This window comes from Anolis sagrei, chromosome 1 (genome assembly GCF_037176765.1).
Source record: "Anolis sagrei isolate rAnoSag1 chromosome 1, rAnoSag1.mat, whole genome shotgun sequence".
In the NCBI taxonomy this organism is placed as follows: domain Eukaryota; kingdom Metazoa; phylum Chordata; class Lepidosauria; order Squamata; family Dactyloidae; genus Anolis; species Anolis sagrei.
This window is the reverse complement of record NC_090021.1, coordinates 234,188,944-234,207,853: the sequence shown is the minus strand read 5'-3', so window position 1 is coordinate 234,207,853 and position 18,910 is coordinate 234,188,944. Positions and strand designations below refer to the sequence as shown.

At 44.8% G+C, this 18,910-nt stretch overlaps 1 protein-coding gene and 1 long non-coding RNA gene across 3 annotated transcripts; one reads left to right on the top strand and one right to left on the bottom strand.

Annotated features, from left to right (window-relative positions):
- Positions 1-191: 191 nt before the first annotated feature.
- Positions 192-8,465, top strand: YPEL4 (yippee like 4). Its single transcript, XM_060771753.2, has 5 exons — positions 192-357; positions 3,114-3,437; positions 4,053-4,096; positions 6,826-6,934; positions 7,280-8,465. Exons 2-5 carry the CDS (start codon positions 3,297-3,299, stop codon positions 7,367-7,369), a joined length of 384 nt encoding a protein of 127 aa, XP_060627736.1. The 5' UTR covers positions 192-357; positions 3,114-3,296; the 3' UTR covers positions 7,370-8,465.
- A 5,321-nt stretch (positions 8,466-13,786) lies between these two features.
- Positions 13,787-18,264, bottom strand: LOC132763592 (uncharacterized). 2 transcript variants are annotated; one of them, XR_010908823.1, is made up of 2 exons: positions 17,951-18,264; positions 13,787-14,979 (listed from the first exon to the last, which is right to left on the bottom strand). It is a non-coding gene; the product is annotated as an uncharacterized lncRNA (long non-coding RNA). The 2 variants fall into 2 exon arrangements; XR_010908822.1 differs by having other exon boundaries at positions 13,787-14,210.
- Positions 18,265-18,910: the final 646 nt, after the last annotated feature.

The following is an 18,910-nucleotide window of genomic DNA, read 5'->3' as shown; positions in this document are numbered from 1 at the left end:
GCGCTTCACCTTGGCGAGGGGCCCTTTCTCGCCCTCTTTTGCCCCATCTTTTGGGAATCTTCCGACTCCCCTCTTCCTGCCTGGCTGCCCCCCATGCTCTTGCCCCCCGTGTCTGTGACGTAGCTGTGGCAGGAGGAGAGGGAGGGGGAGGAGAGGAAGAGGGCGGGCGGGATGCATGACTCACAATGTTATGATGCGGATCCACAACACACCGCCACATTCGGCTAGAGAGGGCGCACCGAAGCCGCCGCCGGTGAGGAAGAAGCGGCGCTCTCCTTGGCGCGACCCCACGCAGGGCCCGCGGGGCGGAGAAGGAGGCCCCCCACTCGTGGCGCTCCCACGGGACCGGGTTTCAAGGTGAGCCGGGCAAAGGGAGGAGGAGGAGGGAAGCGAGGAGGAGAAGGCTCCTCCGATGCTGCTGCCTTTTCCTCCATTGCAAACTTTCCCCGTCCCCAGTCCCCCCACTCGTGTCCCCTTGGTCTCCGTGGGGCCCTTTCCTCTACACCGGCTCCTTTCTCTCCTTAACCCCCCCCCCAAAAGGGAACTTCAACCCCGCGTTTATTTCCCACCCGAGTCAGACTTTGCGGCCACCCGCGCGTGGGGTCCATGAAACCCCCTTCCTTTTCTCTCTCTTTCTCCCTCTTTTTTCCTTGATCCTTCTAAGCCTATTTTGAGAATGTTTTGCTGGGATTCTTCTGGCTGCATCGTCACGAAAAGCCGGAAGGGACCAAAATAACCTCGAGTGGGGGGGGGGGGGGACAACAAGCGCCCCTGGCCCAGAGGACAGTTCCCCGAAAGCCTGCCCGGGAGAGGCGCCGTGCCGCCTTCCCGCCGCCAGGGGGAGCGCCCGCGGGGCCTGGGGTCCATTCAGCCAAGGGGGCCAGTGGGCGCCTTTGAATGGACGGGGCTCGGTGGGATTTCCGTGGGAGGCCGCTAGGGGGCTCCCGCGAGCCGAGAGGAGGAGGCGAGTCGCGAAAGGGGGCGTGTCCAGGGAGGCTGTCAGAGGGTCCTGGCAATGGCAATGGCTGGTTTGGGGAATGGGAGACGTCGCCTTGGCACACAGGGTCAGTCGTGATGAGTCCACACAACATCAAGCCCTTGTTGTGTGGCACTACCTCAGTTCCATACCAGAAGGGGGTCTCTTCCTCCAAAATAAAAGTCCAATGCCTTGGGGTCCATTTAATGCAGTTTGACACCACATGAACTGCCATGGCTCAATGCTATGGAATCATGGGAGTTGTAGTTTTACAAGGTCTCTAGCTTCCTCTGCCAAAGAGTACTGGGGACTCAGCAAACAGTGGCGCAGTGGGTTAAAGCAGTGGTTCTCAACCTGTAGGTCCCCAGGTGTTTTGACCTACAACTCCCAGAAATTCCAGCCAGTTTACCAGCTGTTAGGATTTTTGGGAGTTGAAGGTCAAAACATCTGGGGACACACAGGTTGAAAACCACTGGGTTAATGCCTTGTGCCAGCAGGACTGCTGACTGACAGACTAGCGGGTCAAATCGGGGAGAGCAGGTTGAGCTCCCTCTGTCAGCTCTAGCTCCCCATGCAGGGACATGAGAGAAGCCTCCCACAAGGATGGTAAAACATCAAAACATTCGGGAGTCTTCTGGGCAACGTCCTTGCATACGGCCAATTCTCTCACACCAGAAGCGACTTGCAGTTTCTCAAGTCACTCCTGACACACACACAGACACAAACCAAACAAACAACAATTCCCAGGTTAAAGCAGCTTTGTCAAACTCCATTGATTCCAATGTAGATGCACCCTCGGGTTCTGGCAGGAGGCTAAAATGGCTGCAGGTACCTGGGAGCCTGTGGGAAGAGGGCAGGAAACAAGGCAAGTTTCTAAATCCAGTGAACATGAAAGAGTTCATTGCTTTTTCATTCATACGTGATAATGGCAGAAGCCAAAAACACAAGTCAATCCCACAGAACTCAGGCTCATACCCGTGACTGTTCAGCCCAGGCATGAGTTGCATATATGCGATTGTGTGTTTAAACAAAAGCAAGAACCAGTAGCAGCTTTCCCTTGGCTTGTCTTATGATCAAAGTTGGGAGGATAAACAATGTATAATGTGAGACATCTGCACTCTTTGGCTCACAGAGAAAACTGATTTCAATGAACTTCTTCGCTCTTCAGCTTTGCAAGAACTACATGAAACAGGAACAATAGGCTGAGCTAAGGGTTTGAATTCTGTGTATCCAAAATGGCTTAATTCAGAACATAGCTCTCTTTTAACACATCTCTTGAGCTTGGCACAAACTGGGTAGATCCCCTCTCGCCCACCACTTTGTTTTACAGGTAATTTGAGGACTCACATATGTTACTTATTGTGACTGTGGAACAAAGGTCCAATTGTTCTTATTGCAGATCAATGAATAGGATAATGCAGTTAAAGACAAAACTACGAGACAGTTGGCAGCTTCCATGTCATTAATCTGCTCCTGGTTTTAGTCTAACCTTTAAAAGACCGAAAGTTCAACACCCTACTCTCAAAATAAGGGTTCAGTATCTTAGGTAGCTTCCTCATACCCTTTAATGCAGTTTGAAGTTAGCTTATTATATCGGTATAGAACAACCCATTATGCATATTCATCAGGAATAATTCAGACAATAGGAAATCAACATAAAATTAAGTGAGAATATTTGTAATGATTACCTTTTATGTGTGTGTGTGTGTGTGTGTGTGTGTACTTAGCTTCAAACTGTGGCAACCAGACAACAAACTCCCACGAAGGCACACAAAAGAAGTCTTTGATGCTCTGTGGCTTGTGCAGTCATCATCTGGGCCTCAAACTGGTTCCTATGCAATCATCTGCACAACGAAATTCAATACTAGTTTATTAAATGATCAGTATAGACGAGGCCTAAAACATGGCATGGATGTGTATGTTTCAAACTGTGGCAACCAGACAACAAGCTCCCGTGGTCAGTGTAGATGAGGCCTAAAACACAGCATGGATTTGCTGCTCCAATGTATGGAAGCCACTAACCGTTATTGCTTCCAGTATCATAAGAGATTGAGATCACTTTCTTTAGTATCTGACACATAGGGAAAAGGAAGTGGGATTTGCTTGATATTTGCATGGTTTTTCTTCTCCTCTGCAGGTGACTCCCCTTTCGGTCTGGTTCTCATCTCGGGGGGGCCTGGCACTGCAGCCCCCCCAAACTTCCCTTCTCTGAAACACGGCTCTAGCCAACTTGCTCCGCTGCTTCACTTGCGATCGCCTGTGTGGAGGCTGCACGGCGCCAGCTCCTCCACCTAGACAGGGCATTGCTCTCCAGCCTGTCATGCCTAGCTGTGAGCCAGTGCCACCTGCACCGTGCCTCCCCACCAAGACTTTCCGCAGTTACCTGCCGCGGTGTCACCGTACATACAGCTGTGTCCACTGTCGGGCACACCTGGCCAAGCATGATGAACTCATCTCAAAGGTAGGCATGCCCCACAATCCTGGTGAGAAGCTAAAGAACAACTACCAGACTTTCTGGCACTTAATGCTTTTCCTGTGTCATCTCAGGACTACGCCTGGAAAATTTCCCCTACCCTCCCCCCAAAAACATCCAAACAGCTCTCAGTATCCACTAGCAATGCTATCCCAGTCAAAATACTTCCAAGAACCGCCAAAGGGCACTATTTCGCAACAGCAGTAATAACAACATCCTACCATGTCACAATGGGTTAAACCCTTGTGCTGGCAGGAGTGAAGACCAATAGGTCAGAGGTTCGAATCCGGAGGAGCTCCCTCTGTCAGCTCATGCTGGGACATGAGAAAAGCCTCCCACAAGGATGGCAAAACATCAAAAACATCTGGGCTTCCCCTGGGCAATGTCCTTGCAGATGGCCAATTCTCTCACACCAGAAGAGACTTGCAGTTTCTCAAGCTGCTCCAGACATGAAAAGAAAGACCATGATGTCTTATTGGGTCCAGGAATACTCTTGGTCTCTTTTGGAAATACATGCTTTGGGGCAAAATGTTGGGGGGAATTGGTTTTTTAAAAAAACCTGCCAAGGAAGAGAGTTGTAACTCGTATACTTTATTTCCACAGTCCTTCCAGGGAAGTCACGGTCGCGCCTATCTTTTCAATTCTGTGTGAGTGTCCTCTTGTCATTGGTTTTCTTTGTTGGGGGGTGGGTGAAAATGTGGGGAGAATATGAGTACTGAGGCAGGCAAAGAGGTCCTCACAACCTCTGAGGATGCACGCCATAGATGCAGGTGAAATGTCAGGAAGAAACCTAAAGAAACCTACAACAATCCAATGATTCTGGCCATGAAAGCCTTCGACAATACATCAAAATAGCACTGCCGAATTTATGCAGAGGGAAACTCTTACAACACAGTGATGCCCTCCCACTAGCACCCACATGGAATTAGAGATGAGCGGTCAATTTCTAGCATCTTTTACCCTTTTAGGAAGAAATCACATTCAAGGAAAAGGAAGTAATGGTTCATTTGTCTCTTTGTCCAACCCTTGTTGTACAAAGCCGGTCTCCAATTCAACACTGGCCTTCCATCCATCCTCCTGTTGGAAGTCTGTGCTTGATCTTTGGGCCTTACACTAGAAGTCCTGCCTGGCTTCCTTGCTTGTGTCATCAGAGTTCTCTTTTGGCTGCCGGGCTGAGTCACCTACAAGATGATACATTGCTGACCTTTGAGCCTGATCTTCTCTTGGTTCTCTTACTGCTGGCGACAGGAACAGTTCTCACTCTGTCTGAATGATCAATTATAGTGCCTATGAAATGTCCCTTATTTACCATTTATGTCTTCCAATTCAATTATGAACCATTTGTTCCTCTTGCCTTTTGTATTTATTTTAATACTGAATACTTCTGCAAAGGTTGATTAGAGTATTAACTCTTCAACTAGCAAATTCCTCAGTGCCCTTCTTCCTTACCAGGCTGTGCATTTCCTTTTTGATACAATATATGCAAAATACAGCTTAAGGTGCAAAAGGTTCTCTGGGGACCTTTGTGCTGCGATTCTGGCAGTGAAGAAAAACTCACTTTCTTTTTCTTCATTTTTCAGTGGCCTTTGGCTTAGCTCCAAGTCAGTTTGATTGAGTCATAGGAATTCAACATTCGCTTCCCATAGCTGTCAAACCCAGCCCAGCAAACTGTTGTTTTGGAATAGTAAATCATCTCTTTTCCCCAGAAATAGAATTCAGTGCTGTTAGGATATTATAGCTATCTTCAGAAACTGTTGACCTTTTTTTTCAGTGATAGGATGTGCTTGATCAGGTTGGTGAAAAAAAAGGTCTCTTTTTAACAGCTTGTAGGAGGTTCCCATTGATGGTCCATATTGGTTACTGGCTAATGCATGGCAGCCATTGTGGTTTTATTATATATTTACATTTCACCCTTTCCCAATATGTGATTCAAGGCAGCTTATAATAAAATTCAAAATAAATAAATTAAAATAAGGCACAATGCCACCACCCCACAAAAAGAATAGCTATACTCATGGATCCAGCCATATCCATGGATTTAACTACTCAAAAAGCAAACTTTTTGCTTTTTGGGGTACCATTTTTCTATACCATTGTATATAATGGGATAGGAGAATCCATGGATTTTGGGAGATCTTGGAACCAAATCCCACTAGATATCAAGGACCCACTTTATTGAATATATTAATTTACAGTAATTTTAAAGGCAGTTAAAACATGGTGATTTATTGTACTTCTCAGTCAAAAGGCCTTCTGCAATCAAACCCTTAATAAATAAAAGGATTGTTAGAAAGAAGAGGTCATCTTAGACTCAAAAGGGAAGGAAATCCACAAGAAAACCTTATTTGGACAAGAGTGAACGTTCTTCACCTGTAATTTACTAATGCCACACCTCAGGATGGTGTAATTTAATTTCTGGTTTGTATCAACTTGAAATTAAGGAGCACTACCTCATTGGCAGCCCAGGATTCATTTTTCTGCTGCCTGAAGGATCTTGTTATATCATGCTACAATGGCAATAACTCATGTGTTTGCATATTAAGAGACTACTGCAGTGAACATATGCATCATGTATTTAAGAGATGCATCTGTGCCTCCAGGGCACATAGCAATTCCTAGGTTTAGATCCATCTCAACTTCTGCAGCTAGCAGCCTGCCTACTCCTACTTCCATCATCTTTACCTGACTTGGAAGACGATGTTTGGCTTCTTGAAACTTCAAACCTTTGTTGCTCCTACTATTCTCAAGTTGCCAGAACACCTTAATGACTTGAAGAACTCTCAATACACAATAGTTGCATCTGAGTACGTAACACTAAATCTAGAAGGAAGGTATGTAGAAGTATGAGTAAGCTCAGAACATGTTTGTCCTAGCTTTCTTTCTTTCCTAGACACCAGTGTGGTAATTAGAATGGTTCTGCAGTATGGATGTGTCCCAACCTTCTTGTTCTGGGTAAGGTTCATTGTTGTGTAGGTCCTTCTCCTGGCCATGAGAGGTCACTACAGGACCAAAATCAGAGTACCTCTGTTCTCAGAGCTCCATCTTCAGGTTCAGTCAGTAGACTGGATTTTTTTTTCCTGTGAAAGAGTAAATTTAAGAGATGACAGGATGGTTGTGACACCTCTGTATCCATAGTTGCTCAATAGATTTAGATCTAGAAGTTGGAAGTGTTGGGATTTCATACTGAATATATAAACTATGTTTAAGTTACAGAGAACTTCTTAATAGTCATATTACCCCTGAAAGCAAGAGTGTGCTTGAAATACTTTTCTTTCTCTTCTATGTGAAAATCTATTACAAATGTCATAGAATAGATTGCAACTGGTGAGGGTAACACTACAGATGCTTAATTTCCTCTTAATTTCTTTTACTGCAGGGTCAATGTGGGCTGTGGTCCGGCTGAGCAACGCCTCTTGCTCACAGGTCTCCATTCGGTTGCTGATATATTCTGCGAAAGCTGCAAGACTACACTGGGGTGGAAATATGTGAGTATTGAATGCAGTATTGAACCTGTATAGAAAACAAACCCTCTTCAAATCAGGATTCATGGAGAAATCTTTCTGAAAACGGGGAAGCTAGTGTCTCTGTGAGATCATGGGTCAAAAGCATGGAAACCCTGTAAATCCAGATTAGTCTCCAGCTCTCACATCATACCAGCAGAAATGCCAGTCTCCAATACCTCTATTGTCATTTATGGTTTTCTTGCACATATGTCTCCCCCTTTTTGGAAGCAGTCTGTGTCCGCATACTACAGATTTGTAGGGAGGCAGATGTGGCAGATACTGTCTGAAGTGAGTGGGCTCATATCTTCCCATTTCCTTATTCACCAGGAACAAGCCTTCGAGACCAGCCAGAAGTACAAAGAAGGAAAGTATATTATTGAGATGTCACATATGGTGAAGGACAACGGCTGGGACTGAGGAGGGACTCTCTGGATGCACACCTTCCTGCGTAGCATGCCTTGCCCTTTCCTAACCCCACAACCACAGCTGGCACCCCGGCACAACTAACCCAGTCCCTTCCCCACCCCATCTCTCGCACAGCATCACCCGTGGAAGTGGAAAGACCAGGACCCTTCTCCCAAACCTCTTGTACTTCCTGAAATGTTGGATCCACAGTTTGGAGGGCCCCACGCCACCCCTACAGAAGAAGGGCAAGTTCACAGGGTACAGGGGCCAATGTGGGAGGATTGTGAGTGGGATTCTACTTGACCCGTTACAGGGCATGCTACCCCTTCCCCAGCTAAGCACTTGTTGCGTAGGAAAAACTGGGGCACTCGGAACTGCAAGCCTGGAAGCCGGCTTGACTTAGGCAGTCCTTTGTATAAGAAAGACACAGTCCTTTCTGGATGAGGCAGAAAAGTCTGGGAGCTCTGACAGAGGGGGCACAGCTTAGTGGTTAAAGCACATAGTGCATGTTGACAGCTCGTTTCCCAGTTTAAAAGAGAACCTCAAGGAGCTGCAACCGATCTTATCCCAAGGCCCTGGGCAACTGCTGATGGTCACAACTGACAATACTGTGCAGGAAGGACCCAGTGGTCTGGTTCAGTTTAAGGGAGCTTCTTATGCTCTCTTTTTTTTTTCTTTTTTTTTTTTGGTGGGGAGAAATGGAAAGTGTTTGTCAGCCTATCGGTGTTGGACAGAGAAGGCTGGAGGGAGACTCAGTCTCCCATCATGAAATAACAAGTATCCTGGAGGTAGGGGACAGAGGAACAGTCCCTCTCCACATGGGGCCATGGTAGTTCACCTCCCTGTCACCATCCCCTTTCCCTGAACACTGCCGTGGTATTTTCCCCATGTTTATTCTATGGAGTCTGTTTCTTTTGTTTTGGGTCGTCATGTGCTTGTGATCCCGGGGCACTTTGGACCCCCACAGTCCCCCCACCACACACACAAAGAAAGGGTGGGGGGAATCAAGTGGGAGCAAAGCCTCAAGCACTGTCACCAGCGCAGGTATCTTTTTGTATAATAAAAGTGTTTTGTATTTAAAACAAACCAACAAATGGCATAGTAACAATTGCGTCCGTCGTCCTATTTCCTTGCTAGGGTTCAACACAAAGCCAGCAATTCCATTCACAAGGGAAAAAGCTTGCTGGTCAAATATTCCAAAAGGATTTGTTTGAAACAGAAACAACAGCTGATTGCCTTGGCTAAAATATCTAACTCAACATTTCAAAACAAGCAGCAGCACTACTGAGCAAACATTAGGAAACCCAAGTACACAATCCATGGGTCAATAATGTTTTCTCCCATTTATAATTGGGAAATTGGTGTGTAAAACTATTTCATTTCAGGCATTTGTTGGCACAGCTTCCCACATCTGCCTTTTCACTTAGAAGGCCTTTTCCTCCCTTCAGACGATCACCGACTGAGAACTGATTAAATGTACAAGAACACAAGGGAGACCCAGATACATGAACATTTATTCTATAGGTTGGCCTGCTGACATTTGCCTCAAAAAGATTGCCACAGCTGACTTACAAGGAATGAACCCATCATTAACTTTCCCTCAGGTATCCCCACAGCTACCCCAATGCCTGGTGAATTATCTAACCCAGCAATTGATGTTGGTCAGCCCCACATGAAGGCAGGGGTAGATGGACTGCCTACTTTTGGGCACTGTACCTTTTCTCCAAGATGCAACCTTTTGACCTCGCATGTACTGAGGCTCAATGCCTGAGGTTGGGAGGCTTCATGCTGCTGCAGCCACCCACCCAATGCCCTTTTAACATTGCACTGCTTGGGTCGGGCAGACAGAAGCACAATGTGAAAAGAGCCTTGGACAGGGGCCATGCCCAGTGCACTTGAAGGCCCCGCGTCTCTCTGCTGAAAGAAGACAAACACCGTTACCTCTCTGAAGGGGGAAGGATCACACAGGATGAGGATGATTTATTTAACTCTTATCGAGGGCAGTTTCTTTATAAAGCCTAGTATGAACATGCTTGGCTCCTGCTGTCATGCACAAATCAGTTTAGACATGTCAGCCTTCTTCCAGAAGTAGTGTCCTATTTCAAGTTTCTAAAAGGTTACACAGGAATTCCACCTATGAAGGGATAGTGGTGGTGGTTTGGGAATAGAGGCATGTAAGAGAACTCGCCTCTTCCAATAAATAGCTCTCACAACACCCATCAGCTCGAATTCTTCAACACTGCAGAAGGACATTCAGTTGAGGCTACTTTGGTATGACTTATGAAATTTCTGATTGAAATTCTAAAACACACCAAAATTCAACATAAGATGCTCTGAGTTAATATTCAAGTGGGAACACACTTGATGCTGGCACATGTAGAGTGCTTGACTTGCTTACGTACCATGCAAAAGGGGTTAAAAAACCTTGATTCCATATTATTATGCCTCAGAAATTAGTTTATCCTAGAATTCTTTGAAATTTCAACCCGTGATGGGGAATATTCTGCTTCAAAATGAGAATACAAGAAATACGGTAGTTTTGGGTTGTTTACTAGATCTTATGTGCCTAGAATATTCTAGATACTAAAATTATTCTAGATCAGTTGGTTCTCAGCCTGTGGGTCCCCAGATGTTTTGGCCTTCAACTCCCAGAAATCCTACTGGCTGGGAGCTGTAGGCCAAAACACCTGGGGACCCACAGGTTGAGAACCACTGTTCTAGAGACTTGAATAATAATTCTCATGTGTCTGTGTTTTTCTGGGTGTGGGTTCATAGCTGCACTAGTCTTGTTTTGTTAGGTTTGTCATCTGACATGTCAAAAACATCCTAAGGAAAAGAATCAAGTTTTCCAATTTCAAGTCTGCAACTGCAACAGCGAATCTTTTCATCCTGGCACATGAATACCAGTCAAGTACTTATAGTTCCCAGCTACCAGCACACTATGCTATATTTCTCCATTCTTTAATGCCAAGCAAACCCACACATTTCAGCCCAGTAGCTCTGATGTATCAAAGAGAAGGGGTCCACAGTTGTAGGTTATGCTGGAATACAGGACAAAAAACTTTCTCTGCCCAGAAAAGCTCAAAAGTAAACAGATGACAAGGGATAGGAAGATAAACAGAGGTGAAGGTGTGAGATGAGAACTTACTCAAGTAGCCCCTAAGGTCTGCTGAGACTGGGGGCCTTTTGCACTGCTGCCCTGACTAAAATTTTGATATTCCAACACAGAAGACCTTGGAATTTGATTCCTGTAAACATCAGGTGGAGAAACTGGAACCCAGAGCAGAACTTCCTTCTCTAGACCTCTTGTTAGCCAAAACATCCACTTAAAGAGACATAAAAAGAGAACCAGTAAACAATCTACCACCTGAAATAAATCCAAATGTATTATTTAACAAAGGAAAGATCTCCCTAAAATTGTCTGGTTCAATGGCTGTCAGCAGCACCAGGAGAGAAAGAGAAATAGATGATTTAGTTACAAAGTTTTGGGACACCGCTGCAACATCGTGTCCTCACCCAGCAGGTTATTTACCCCACTCCTATGTTGTTGGACCTTGGAGCCAGACATTAAGCAAATGGTAACTAGAAATAAACAACAAGCTTTTGGAGTAAAAGCAGAAGAGACACAGCCCTTGGTTGGAGCCTGATGTTAGCCAATTGTACAAAAAAGTATCTACATGCAATGCCCTTGATAGCTTTCTTCCTTCTCTCATACATGGCTCTGGGGTGAGGGATCTACATTTAATAGGTATTCTATTCTCCACCTTAAAACAAGTTTTCTGTTTGATTGTAGGAGCCTAGTTTTCTATTATAGGATATCTGCAACAATCCAGTGGATAGTAGACAGAAATAAATGCAAAGAACTAATCAAGATCACATAGTTACACTTTTTTACAACACAACTCACTGGACTGTTGGGATTACTGTACTGACTGAGCATATTGAATTATAACTGGCCACAGTAGCTCTTTTGGAAAAACATAGACAGTGCTGAATCCAACCCTTCTGGCAGTCAAAGCACTGCAAAACAGTCACAAATGGTTGAAATAAGAAACAATTCAGAAATCCCTGACAGACATCATTTGGGTTTCACATATATGCCACAAAAATTGCAAAACAAGAATATATGACAATAGCAAAAACATGAGCCCAGGAGAGGACGTGAAGATAATTCTAATAATTTGTTAAAAGTGGTTTTTACTTGGATAGTCAAGTGGTGGGAGAACATCTCAAAGAGTCATAAAGTGACCATTTTGCTATGACTGCAAGACATAAAGAAATTACCAATTCAATTAATGGGTGGGAACATTGCTCATGTAGTAAGGTAAAGTTAGATAATAAGGAAATAATGAAAATAAAAGGTGGACCACTAATTTCAACAATGCAATGAGGGAAAAATGGCAAAGTACGTTTTCCATAAATAAAATAGATCTGCTTCCAATAGGACTAATAGATAATAAAAAGATCAGATATTTGGGAAATCAATAAATAATATGAAACACAATGGAAAAACAAACATTGGCAAGTTATTAAATTCTGATGGATCAATTAAAAATGGGAGGAGTAAAAGAGGAAGTGCGGATCAAGAAACTGGCTATTATGTTATCAAAGGGTAACAGAATGGAAAAGAAAGGGAAGACCAAATTTTACAATGGAAAATTGAGAAGGAGAAAGGAATTAGGGGATTTATGTATTGAAAAAAAGTGTCAGGAACGACTTAAGAAATTGCAAGTTGCTTCTGGATAGAAAATTGGCCGTATGCAAGGATGTTCCCCAAGGGGACTCAGGGCGGATCACAGTACACATACATGGCAAACATTCAAAAAATGATAAAATTCTCTCTCATACAGTCATCTATGAATGGATTTAAATGTTCAAAAATGACTGTACTGGTGTGACGGATGCAGAGCGCTCCAGGCCTCCAGCTACAGCAGTTATAGGCAAAGCAGTTATATATATATATAGCAGTTATATGATTGTATTTTGTTTTTAATGTCTTAGTGTAATCTGGAATACGATGTTTTTAATGATTGTTTGTAATATTGATGTTGGAAACCGGCCTGAGTCCCTCGACGGAGGTGAGAAGACCGGTATACAAAACTGCTAAATAAATAAAATAAACTTGGGCCCTCCAGGTGTTTTAGACTTCAACTCCCACAATTCCTAACAACCTAATTCCTACTGGCTGTTAGAAATTGAGGGAGTTGAAGTCCAAAACACCCAAGGGCCCAAGTTTGGCTATGCCTGAGCTACACCCATGACCCCAAAGAATAAGGAAAAAACCCTGTAACTGATTCACATCAGTGCATCAAATATGATGCACTCAATCAAAAACATTTTGTGCTGATGCGATTAAAAATTGGTACACTGCTGGGAAAAAATGCATCACAAAGGAAGGGGACTATGCAAGAAAAGTGACGCAATTTGTTTTTGAAAATTTCTAAGTAAGAGTTTAAAAAGTGCAGAAATGTTTTGTAAAACCCTCATATGTTCTGGATTGCTTTTTGGGGGTTTTTTAAATGTCACGAGTGACTTGAGAAACTGCAAGTTGCTTCTGGTTTGAAAGAATTGGCCGTCTGCAAGGATATTGCCCAGGGGATGCCTGGATGTTTTGATGTTTTATCATCCTTGTAGGAGGCTTCTCATGTCCCCACATGGGGAGCTGGAGCTGATGAGAGGGTACTCATCCTGCTCTCCTTGGATTCAAACCTCTGACCTATTGGTCAGCGGTCCTACTGGTACAAGGGTTTAACTCATTGCACTACTAGGAGCTCCCAACTTTTTAAATAACATCTAGGTAAAAGGTAAAGGTTTTCCCCTGACATTAAGTCCAGTCATATCCGACTCTGGGGGTTGGGGCTCATCTCAGTTTCTAAGCCAAAGAACCGGCATTGTCCATAGACACCTCCACGGTCATGTGGCTGACATGACTGCATGAAGCGCCGTTACCTTCCCGCTGAAGCGGTATCTATTGATCTACTCACATTTGCATGTTTTCAAACTGCTAGGTTGGCAGAAGATGGGGCTGACAGTGGAAGCTCATGCCGCTCCCCGGATTTCACCCGGCAACCTTTCAGTCAGCAAGTTCAACAGCTCAGCGGTTTAACCCACTGCGCCACCGGGAGCTCCCAACATAACATCTAGTTATTGCAAAAGAATTATTGTCATTTTTTGAATAATATCCCAGTATCCCAAATGTCTTTTATCTCCAAAACTGTAGAAGAAAGGGAAAAAAAGAAAAATCAGTGAGAAATTGGCGATGGATGAAACACTCCTACTGTGAAATGTTGAAATGTGCAGACAGTAGCTAAATTGGTTTAAGATTTTTCGTGGGACCCTTAGATTCTGGGGAACAGTCTGGGAATGGCCGCTGCAGACACGGATGATTCAACTGGCATATTTCCTATTTATAATGAAATGATGCCATCATAATGAGCCAATTTTATTCAAGCACCAAATATGCGTTTTCACAGGGTCAAAATGTAAACTATACAAGTTAAAGAGAATTGCTAGTTTGGTGAAACCCTTCTGGTCCCTGGGGCTTGAAAATCTACAGAACGACTCCTTTAATGGCACTCCAGGGAGCTTTCTTCCAAGAAGCGCTGAAAAACCTGATGATTGCTGAATGACTGAATGAGAATCTGCAAAGCTTATAGCATTCTGATGTGTTTCTGCAGGCTTCGTTTCTCCATATTGCACATTGGTCTGGGGCATGGAGCACAGGCGCTTCCTATGTGTCATACGAAGAGAAAGCAATACCTGGGAAGAGAAAGCACGGCACTGTCATCACTGTCAGGCGTGTGGGAATGTGTCACACCAAACACACCTCACGTCATCCTTTTCTTCCATTATCCTGATCAGAAAGGGGAAAAAGAACCATATTTTCAAAGATGAGGCAAAGTACAGTAAAAGAGGTCACGAAAGAGTCATATCCCTGCTTTAAAAAAAAAACTCTCTGGACATATCCTAGCATTTTTGCATTTCCTGCAAGTAGTGTGCAAACTACTAAAATGTGCCAACAGTTTTGAAATCTGAGGAAAGAAATGCAAATGAGCTTTTTTTTTTGAGGGGGGAGTTAATATTAAAAGTCCTATACCATATTGGGTGAAACCGGATCCAACTACGGGGTTGCTCTCACTGACTCTCCAGTTACCAGGAGAGCCTAGGAAAGTTACTTTTTCAACAAACTACAGGAAAGGAGATTCCACCTCTGAACATTAAAAGAACTTCCTAACTGTGAGAGCTGTTCAGCAGTGGAACTCTCTGCCCCAGTGAATGGTGGAGGCTCCTTCTTTGGAGGCTTTTAATCAGAGGCTGAATGGCCATCTGTCGGGGGTGCTTTGAATGCGATTTTCCTGTTTCTTGGCAGGGAGTTGGACTGGATGGCCCATGAGGTCTCTTCCAATCCAATTTCCAATCCAATTCACTCCTCACTGTTAACATAAGGAACTCTGGGAGCTGTAGTCCAAAATGTTCAAATGTCCTCCTCACTCCTTGGCAGGGAAGGCTTGCGACCTTGTGAAACAGCATCTCACAGAAGCCTTGAGTTGTCAAAAATATTAAAATGTCCAACTTCTGCTCCTTATTCAGAAGCATTATTTCTGGTTGGCTTCCTTGAGTCCCTATATTGGGAAAAAGATGGGATGAAAACAAAAAAACCCCCATCTAAACAGGACTTTCCTTGGACTCAGGCAAGTTCCCCCAAATTTAGAAATGTAGAGCCAGCGTGGTGTTTAAACCTTAGGCCAAGGGTGCATTCACACTTTAGACCAGTGGTTCTCAACCTGTGGGTCCTCATATGTTTTGGCCGACAACTTCCAGAAATCCCAGTCAATTTACCAGCTGTTAGGATTTCTGGGAGTTGAAGGCCAAAACATCTGGGGACCCACAGCTTGAGAACCACTGCTTCAGAATTAATGTTGTTTGGCATCACTTTAACCGTCATGGCTCAATGCTATAGTATCCTGGGAGTTGTCTTTTTACAAGGTCTTCTGACAAAAAGGGCTTTTACCCCACTAAACAACAAGCTCCAGGATTCCTTAGCATTTGGCCACTGCAGTTAAAGCAGTACTAAACAGCATTAATTCCATAATGCAGATCAGGCATAGGCAAACTTTGTCCCTTGAGGTATTTTGGACTTCAACTCCCACAATTCTTGGCCTCAGGTCCCTTAAGCGGCTGAGGGGGAAAAGGAAAGGGCCTGAGGGCAGGAATTGTGGGAGTTGAAGTCCAAAATACCTCAAGGGACAAAGTTTGCCCATGCCTGGTGTAGATGCATAGGACTGACAAAAAATGACACAGCCCAACAAAATCTTTTGTGTCTTGGATTTTAGGCCTGTTCTTGGAGTGACTTAGGACACTGATTCAGAAACTTGCATTGGCTCAACTCCATCAGTTTGTGTTCTTTAGATATGGTTGATATGGTTTTCTATGGGCGAGCAGATGAAGACTAGTAGCCTATGTTTTGAATCTCAGAAACTAGAGTTGACAGGGGGAAATGGGTGCAATTTCTGGAAACCAGAGGCCAAATCTATCCAGACACAGGGCTAACATTTGAGGTGTGTTGGCCAGTGTGATATAATGAACTGGTGAGTTCAAAAGGGTGCAATATTCTTCTATCCCACAGCCTAGTGCAGTGGTTTATCTGTAGGAGCCAGGATTCAGTTCCCTCTTTGGCTATGGAAACCCAATGGGTGACCTTGGGCAAGTCACTCTCTCTCAGCTTCAGAGGAAGGAACAAGAAATCCCCTTTGAATAGATCATGCCAAGAACAGGTGAAAGGGTTGCTTTTAGCTCGTCCACTTCAGGCCACTCTGAGTTCCCCTTGTGGGGAGAAGGGTGGGATAAAAATATACAAAATAAATAAAATTTATCACATGAGAGAAAAAATCCACTTGAAATCTGGTTTCTGCCTCTTGCAGAATTCTAGGGTTTGTCGTATAGTGAGGCTGTTCAAGGCTCTTCCCTAAACTACACACTCCAGAATTCTGCAGGATTTTAAGTGGATTTTTTCTCTCATGTGATGAAGTGAATCCAGTTAAAATCCGGTTTCTGCCTCTTGCAGAATTCTGGAGTTTGTAGTTTAGTGAGCCTGTTCAAGCCTCCTCCCTAAACTACAAACTCCAGAATTCTGCAGGAGGCAGAAACCGAATTTTAAATGTATTTTTTGTCTAATGTGATGAGACTAAATGGGATTGAGGATGCAACTATACCAGGGGGCCTCAAGGCCCAGGGGCCAGATACAGTCCTCCAAAGTCATTTACTCGGCCCTCGCTCAGGGTCAATTTAAGTCTGAAACAACTTCAAAGCACACAACAACAGCAACAATCCTATCTCATCAGCCAAAAGCAGGCCCACAAAGTTTATATTTGTTAAAATTGTTTTTCATTTTAATTATTGTATTGTTTTAAGTGTTTTGCTTTTTGAGGACCCCTGATCTATACTGTAGAATTAATGCAGTTTGATAGGGCACTTTGACCGCCATGACTCAATAATATGGAATGTTGGAAACTGTATTTCTGCAAGGTTTTTTAGATTTCTCTGGCAAAGTGAGCTGCTGCCCCACTAAACTACAAATCACACAGTTCCATAGCAATAAGCCATGGCAGTTCTACTTCATCACACTAGAGAATGAATCTACTTTAAATCCATTTTCGGCCTCCTGCAAAAACCGGATTTAAAGTGGATTCATTCTCTAATGCAGGGGTCCCCAAACTAAGGCCTGGGGGCTGGATACGGCCCTTCAAGGTCATTTACCCGTCCCTCACTCAGGGTCAATCTAAGTCTGAAAAGCACACAACAACAACAATCCTATCTCTTCAGCCAAAAGCAGGCCCACACTTCCCATTGAAATACTAATAAGTTTCTATTTGTTAAAATTCTTCTTCATTTTAATTATTGTATTGTTTTAAAGTGTGTTTTGCACTACAAATAAGATATGTGCAGTGTGCATAGGAATTCATTCATGTTTTTTTCAAATTACAATCCGGCTCTCCAACAGTTTGAGGGACTGTGGCCTGGCCCTCTGTTTAAAAAGTTTGAGGACTCCTGCTCTAGTGTGCTGAGGCCCCAATGAAGTCCACCTAAGTGGGATTGAGGATGCATCTATACTGGCGAATTAATGCAGTTTGATGGGACTTGAACCGCCATGGTTCAATGCTATGGAATGATGGAAAATGTAATTTTGCAAGTTTTTTCTAGCCTTCTCTGGCAAAGCGAGCGGCTGCCTCACTACATATCGCAGAACCGTGCAGCATTGAGCCCTGGCATTCTCTACTGTGTTGAGGTGTACTCTTCACACTAGAGAATGAATCCACTTTAAATCCGGTTTCTGCCTCCTGCAGAATTCTGGGGTTTGTAGTTTAGGGAGGAGCCTTGAACAGCCCCCCTGAACTACAAACCCCAGAACTCTGCAAGAGGCAGAAACCGGATTTAAAGTGGGTTCATTCTCTAGTTTGATGAAGTCACAAGTGGGATCGAACTGCATTGTTCCCACAGTGCAGATGCACCCTAATCTGAAGCGGGAAGTACTCGAAGGGGTCTGCAGCAACGCCCCCCAACTCCCCATTCTTCGACCCCCCTGCAACTCACGACCTGCGCTGCGCTCCCACTTTGCAGCAAGACACGTGTCTCGTGTGAACGGGGCTGGGGGGTGCGGGGAGGCGCCGCCTCTTCCTCCTCCTCCTCCTCCTCCTCGTGCCCGGGAGCGACTCCGTGGCCAGCGTGACCCTTCCAGCAGTGCCCGGGGCCTCCTCGTCTGCTCCCGCGTGCCCCAGCGGCGTGGCTCCAAACTTTGGCGGGGTTTCCTCGGCCCCCGCTTTGTTTGCCAACTATGGCAGCGGCGCGCGCCCCGCGCTCGCGCTCCCTGCTCCTTCCCTCCGCATTCCCTTCCGTCCATCTTGAATACTTGAGATTCTTGAGCCGAGCGTGTTGGGAACCTCTCCGCCCGGCGCCCATTGGCTGCCTGCGCGCTCTTTGGAACGCGGCCTCGCCTTCCGATTGGACGCTCTCTCCGGTGCTCTCCGCCCACTCCGGCCATGTCTTCCTCTGGTTTTGCGCGCGCGCGCCTCGCCGGCAAACTTCGGTCCGAGCCATTGTTCGTCCTTCGGGTGCATCTGCACTCCAGGGTTAAGCCTCCACTTTAACTGCCCTGACTCAGTGCTATGGAATCCTCTGGCTTGTAGCCTTGCAATGTAGTTAGCCGTCCCTGCCAAAAAGTGCTGGTGTTTCACCAAAGTACAAATCTCAGGAAACCAAAGTGGTGTCGAACTGCATTAATTGTACGGTATAGATGCACCCTGTGTGTGTGTGTGTGTGAGAGAGAGAGGCACTCGCCATTGGGTTGACTTTTGATACCTGATTTAACAGAAAAAACGTGTATAAAATGGAAATGAGTGCCTCTATGCTTGCCAGATGGGGATTTTCATGCCTATATTAGAGACCTGCTAAAATACTCTCCTCCCCCCCCCCCCCCCTCTTTATATGATGAATACAGTGGGCTGCTGATAATAATAAAGCTGTATTTATACCCCGCCACCATCTCCCCAAGGGAGC

What these genes read in the sequence shown, in the direction of transcription:
- YPEL4 (XM_060771753.2), top strand. Translation starts at nt 3,297, where the DNA reads ATGCCTAGCTGTGAGCCAGTGCCACCTGCACCGTGCCTCCCCACCAAG. An exon ending in GCCTATCTTTTCAATTCTGT is followed by an intron (nt 4,097 to 6,825) that starts GTGAGTGTCCTC and finishes CTTTTACTGCAG; the next exon opens with GGTCAATGTGGGCTGTGGTC. An exon ending in CTACACTGGGGTGGAAATAT is followed by an intron (nt 6,935 to 7,279) that starts GTGAGTATTGAA and finishes CTTATTCACCAG; the next exon opens with GAACAAGCCTTCGAGACCAG.